This window comes from Phacochoerus africanus, chromosome 10 (genome assembly GCF_016906955.1).
Source record: "Phacochoerus africanus isolate WHEZ1 chromosome 10, ROS_Pafr_v1, whole genome shotgun sequence".
In the NCBI taxonomy this organism is placed as follows: domain Eukaryota; kingdom Metazoa; phylum Chordata; class Mammalia; order Artiodactyla; family Suidae; genus Phacochoerus; species Phacochoerus africanus.
The window spans coordinates 29,534,077-29,540,076 of NC_062553.1; the positions used below are offsets into that span (position 1 = coordinate 29,534,077).

Sequence of the window (6,000 nt, forward strand, 5' to 3'; positions counted from 1 at the left end):
CCCCGAAACCTGGGCAGATGCTCCACCCTCCAGCTCTTGGTGCCACTGAGACCACCAGGTGGTGGAGGGAGGGTCTGGGGTGGGGAGGGTGGAAAATACGTGGCCTGTTCTGCAGCCGTCGTAGTTGATGGCTTCGTTACAGCGCGTCCACGGACGGCAAAGAGAAACACTGAGGCTCCGATAGCAGATGAGCCAAGAACATAAAGGGCTTCACAAAAGGTGACTCACTTAGCAAACAAATATCTGGGAGACTGTTTAGCTTCGTGCATAATTTAAATTTAAATAACATATAATGCCTTTTACCTTTCTAGAGGAACAACATGAAACACTGACATGCCAATACCCAATGCCAAGGGTATACTGTAACTGGCACATTCTTATGTTGCTCTCGGCATTGTTGTTGATTATTCCCATTTGGAAAGCAATTTGGCAGTGTGTGGCATGAGCCAGTACGATATTCGTACCCTTTGACCCAATAATCCCATTTCTTGGAATGTATGCTTAGGCAATAATCCTAAATCCAGGAAAAGCCTGGATGTTTAGAGTTGTCAGGTATGACAAATTTGAAGTAACTGGATAGCCAGCATGTGATACCTGGATTAACATGGTGATTGACGGTTGAGTTGGTAGAATACCATGAAGTCATTATAATGACAGTTGTGAAGAACATACAGCGACGTGAAAAAGCGTTGTTCAAGGACCATGGCAGTCCTGTCATGGCCAGCCACACACTGCCATGGCCAGGGATAAATTCCCAGGCAGAACTGCAAGATCAAGGGTAATGAAGCAATTAAGCAGAGATGACTGACCCAGGACGGTTCCTCAGCTGAGAGCCGCTTATCTTAGGGGCTCATCAATCCCTATCAAAGGCCAGCGGTTTCATCCCCAGGTTTTCCAGGTTAGGCGCTCATTTAAAAACCTTTCTCTGTGGGAGAAAAACTGTGTGTGTGTGTGTGTGACGTTTATTCCACACCGTGTTTTATAATTACACACTAATGTCTCGGCAATCTCGGTTTTAATGTGTGTGGTTTTTACTGTTTGAGCTATTCAGAAGTTCCATGATGTGGCATCCTTTGTAATTTTGCTGCACACACACACACAAAAAGTGAGGCTTTCATGGCAGGTGTGTGGAAGCACTGAGCTCAGTGGGCAGCAGCTCAGCTTGCCCAGCTTGTGTTTCATCATTCCCCCAGTGATGCCAGGAGGCAGGTGTTACCACCCCTACGCTGGAGGCCAGGAACAAGGCCGGGAAGGGTCAGGCAACTTGCTTAAGGTCATTCCGGGAGTCGCCAACGGAGCCCCCATTCAAGGGCTGACTCAAAGCCTCTGAATCAATTTTCTTGATTCTGGAATGGAGACGATAATCCCTGCTGATGTCGTGGTCCCTCTGAGGGACAACAGAGAGTCCGATCAATACAGTAACTACACGCATGCACGCAGACACACAGATGCAACGTGTATTATTAGTTTTTCAGCGTAGAATGACTTTTGTGCCTAATTAGTAGTAGCCATTGAATTAAATTGGAAACCAGGAAGCTGAAAAATCAAAGATGAGAAAATAAGGTTGCCGGAAATGGTGAGAAAGTCAGCATGGACTTTGAAAATTGATTTCAGAAAAGATAGGACTCCTTCAAGCTTGAATGCTAATAGGATGTCAAAGGAAATGAGTTTTTCATTGATTTTTAACTGTGTTGGAGTTTCTTAAGGAATATAGTGAAGCGTCAGTTTCTGCTCTTATAAAGACTAATTTCGTTCGTGAGGTGTGCATTCTGACCGTGCTGGGGTTTTTCGTCTGTGCCGCAACCTCGTGCCTGGGGCTGCAGCAGCCTCTGCCTTCGGACCCACTCTTCGCCCGCTTCCTCCCCCTCACTCACCCAGAGAAAGTGCACACAGGAGCAGCTCACTCACTGGGGCACTTTGGGGTTGTTTTTCACACAAGTGGTTTTTTAATCACTGTTACTATTATGGGAAGGCAGGCAGCTCGGGCATTGTTTCGTATTCACTCATCTATGTGGGTGACCTTTGGGTTTTGGCTCATTTCTGCATATCTTATGTGCAGAGGAGGGTTTTTTAGTAAACAGTTCCATTACTTAGCTGTTCTTGTAACTCTGAAAACCCAGCTGAACTGTAATTAAACTTTGACCTGGTGACTGGGCATCTAGGGCCGTGATTCTTTGTTTTATTCTTTCTTTGACCCATGGTTGATGTATCTAACCTAATAGAATTTTCAGAGAAAAAAGATCGAAGGACTGAAATGGAATTCAAAATAAACTTTTGTAAGCCTTTTCAAACATAAGGTTTCAGCTTTTGAAAAACCTGTATTTACTGTTGCCTTTGGTTTTTACTGTCCCCAAGTAAAGGTAATTATAATCACCTTCTCAGTGCAGAGTTTTCCTTGTTTATCACTAATAATATCAGGCACAGAGGAGGTGCTTAGCGGATGCCCAGTGACATGGCCTAGCGCTCGTGTGTGTGTGTGTGTGTGTGTGTGTGTGTGTGTGTGTGTGTGTGAGTGTTGTGTGATGTTTCTCATTGTCAGTGCCTGCTGACTTTTCTGTGTGTGACAGGTGTTTGAGATGGACATCTCTAAACAGTTACAAGCTTATGAAGTGGAGTACCACGTGCTTCAAGAAGAACTTATCGATTCCTCTCCTCTCAGTGACAACCAAAGAATGGACAAGTTAGAGAAAACCAACAGCAGCTTACGCAAACAGAACCTGGACCTCCTGGAACAACTGCAGGTAGAGCCTATTGACAAGGCAGCCCCCCCTGCCCCACCCCAACCCTGAGCGTGTGGCAGTTCATTAGCTCACCCGAGGCCCCGGCCAGCTGGGTTTTCCCATGACCGTGGGCCCTTCCTCTGCTGCTTTGTTTGTAGTTAGGATCAAAGGTAGCCCAGGAGAGTTGTTCCTTTTTGTTAGGAAGCAGACGGATTACCCTTTGCTGAGGTCAGATTGTCCTGGAACTTTCTGAGATGCTGTTTTCTGCCCTTACCCTTTCAGGAGACAGACCCAGAGCTGCCCTTAGGTTCAGGGGGCTGCGAGGCTGTTAGCCAAATGCCAGCGACTGTGCTTTGAGTAATGATGGGAGAGTCTAAGGCAGGAATGAAACCTGTCCTTGGAGTGACATCACGTGAGGGAAGTGCCACAGAAATCTACCTCTAACAGAATAAACCAGAGCATGCTGTTGTGATTCATGAGTCCCTGGTGCAAATACAGAGATTTGCTTCATGAAGGACACGGTTCTCCCCTCTAGAAGCCTCCATTCTAACATAGACAGTGTGGCTGAAGACAGAGAGTAGAAAGGCAAGCCCAGACCGTGCCACAGGAGGGTGAGATGGAGCAAGCACGGAGGTGTGGTCCAGAGACCTAGATCCTGCCAGATCCAGCGTTACCCACATTGTCATCCGGAGCAGACCGCTAACCTGCTCTGAGGCCCTCCTCTGTGTGACAGGGACAAAAGATACCTAACCGCTTAGCACAGCTCCACTACCAATCAGATGGAATAAAGTAACCATACAGTCTACTTCTTAAATATCATAGTGGGTGGTAAAGCTGTCATTGTTAAGGAATTGTTGTGGGGGAGGTTGAATTTGTTTTTTCCTTTTAGGGCCATATCTATGGCATGTGGAAGCTCCTGCCTGGGCTAGGGGTCGAATCAGAGCTGCAGCTGTCGGCCTACACCACAGCCACAGCAATGCCAGGTCTGAGCTGCTTCTGCAACCTATGCAGCAGCTTGTGGCAATGCCAGATCCTTAATCCACTGAGCAAGGCTGGGAATCGAACCTGCCTTCAATTCTATCCAATCGAACCTTTATAGATACTAGTTGGGTTCTTTTTTTTTTTTTTTTTTTTGTCTTTTAGGGCCATACCCTTAGCATATGGAGGTTCCCAGGCTAGGGGTCTACTTGGAGCTGTAGCCACTGGCCTACGCCACAGCTATAGCAATGCAGGATCTGAGCCGTGTCTGTGACCTATACCACAGCTTACGGCAATGCTGGATCCTTGACCCACTGAATAAGGCCAGGTATCGAACCCACAACCTCATGGTTCCTCGTTGGATTCGTTTCTGCTGCGCCACCACAGAAACTTTACCAGTCGGGTTCTTAACCTGCTGAGCCACAACTGGAACTCCTAAAAAATTATTTTTGAGCTGCTGTAGAGAAAATTTTGTTTTTTTTTTGTTTTGTTTTGTTTTTCCAAAATATATATTCCATGCTGTTCCTGGGCTATCCTTAGAATAAGCTTTTCATCCTGATCTAAGCCTCTTTTCTCTACAGAAAGCTGCCACTTTGCAGACACAAGCTTGGCAGTGACGGGAGAAAAAGCCAGCATTGGAGAACTTAGTAAATCAACCCTTGTCTAGAATGTGTTCCTCCCAGCAGGGATTTTACCTCAGTTGGACCTAGTGGATGTTTACTGTAGACGGACAGAGAAGAGGCTTTCCCGACCCAGTCCTGACTGCCAGTCACCTTCTGAAAGTTAGCTTCTTTTTCCCATAAGATTGAGACATCCCGGACCGAGAGTCAACACAGGGACACAGGGCCCAGAGTGCCTGCCCAGGCTGGCCCGCAGGGCACAGTGCATCCCCCGAGTTCTTCCCACCCTGGCCTTTACACTCTCGTTTCTTCTTTTATCCTCCAGGTGGCAAATGGGAGGATCCAGAGCCTCGAAGCCACCATCGAGAAGCTCCTGACCAGTGAAAGGAAGCTGAAGCAGGCGATCCTGGCCTTAGAGCTGGAGAGGTCGGCCCTGCTGCAGACCGTGGAGCAGCTCCGGAGGCGGACGGTGGAGCAGGGCGGCCCCGAGCCTGACCTCACCCTGCCGGGGCCCGCAGGCGACTGATGGCACGGGGCAGGGCAGGGCAGGGCCCCCGCCAGGGCGCAGCCCTGGAGGAGACGTTGCTCCCATCCTCCCGCTGTCCAGGCCTTGACGAGGGAGAAGGCGGATGCTGGAGGGAGAGGAGGGGGCGTGACGCGTGCTTCTCAGGGAGGAGACTGGCTTCCCCGCACAGATTCTTCTGAACCGACTCGCAGTGGTTTGTGCCGGTGCAGGGGCAAGCGTCCCGGTGTTTTGGTTGTTGTCGTGTAGGTCCTACTTCGTCCCCTTCTCTGGTCCTGGTTACTGTTCTCGGTAGATTTAGAGGCATGGACACGAATAAATGCACCTTTGTTTCTTTGTTTACTTTTTCGATATCACTGTGTTTGTAACGGGCATTCGTAATACTGTGGGATTTCAACAGCCAGAGAGGCTGGAGGTGATGGGTCCTCTGACAAAGACGTGAGTCTGTGGTTCTTCCAGAGAGAGTTTGTGTGACTTACACCCTCGGTGCCACCGGCTGGGGTGCAGTTGGCCCTTGACCATTCTTGTGGAAGCCCCAGATGACTATTGGGGGAAAATTGAAAGTGATTTGTTTAAACTTGATATCTTAAATTTGATCACTGTGCTTGGTATTTAATGATGTTTGTCTTTCAAGAAGAGTAGTTTCCATATATATATATATATATATTTTTTTTTTTGCTTAGCCCTTAAGTATTGATCACAGTCGTAGATAAATGTTTCATGGGAAGATCACCAGTGTTCAGACTCTACCTGGTGTTGCTGACATGCGACTACGGCTGTAGTGTCTGAGGTGTTTATTTCTTTGTGGTGTTTCATGGCCCCGTTCCAGAGTTGTGTGTGTGTGTGTGTGTGTTCTTGCTGTTGGGTGGTGCAGTGTAGCCATGTGCCCCTTGAGTCTCCAGCCTTGGGAATCGGAATGAAGTAACTGAGCAAATCAGGATTTTCAGGGACGCCAGATATTCTGGGGCTTACAGAGTCTTTAGACATTGAGTGTGAAATTGCATCAACCGTCCAGCTGCTGAGAGCAGTTTTTTTGAGGTAAGACATGCATTTTGAGTACAATTCACAAGCCAGCAACCCCTCCCTCAGGATGCTGAGGACCCCGTGCCTTGAACCAGCAGGAGGCGGCTCTCGGTGGCCCTGGTGTCCGGCCGCATGT

At 48.2% G+C, this 6,000-nt stretch overlaps 1 protein-coding gene across 4 annotated transcripts in view; it reads left to right on the forward strand.

Moving 5' to 3' along the window:
• The window catches only part of TBC1D1 (TBC1 domain family member 1), a 220,152-nt gene extending 214,969 nt beyond the window's left edge, over positions 1-5,183 (forward strand). For all 4 annotated transcript variants that reach the window (XM_047798075.1, XM_047798076.1, XM_047798077.1 and 1 more), the window contains 2 exons: positions 2,568-2,741; positions 4,644-5,183. In XM_047798075.1, the coding sequence (XP_047654031.1) occupies positions 2,568-2,741; positions 4,644-4,844 (375 nt within the window). In that variant the 3' untranslated portion in view covers positions 4,845-5,183. The remainder of the gene's footprint in view (positions 1-2,567; positions 2,742-4,643) is intronic.
• The last annotated feature ends 817 nt before the right edge of the window (positions 5,184-6,000 follow it).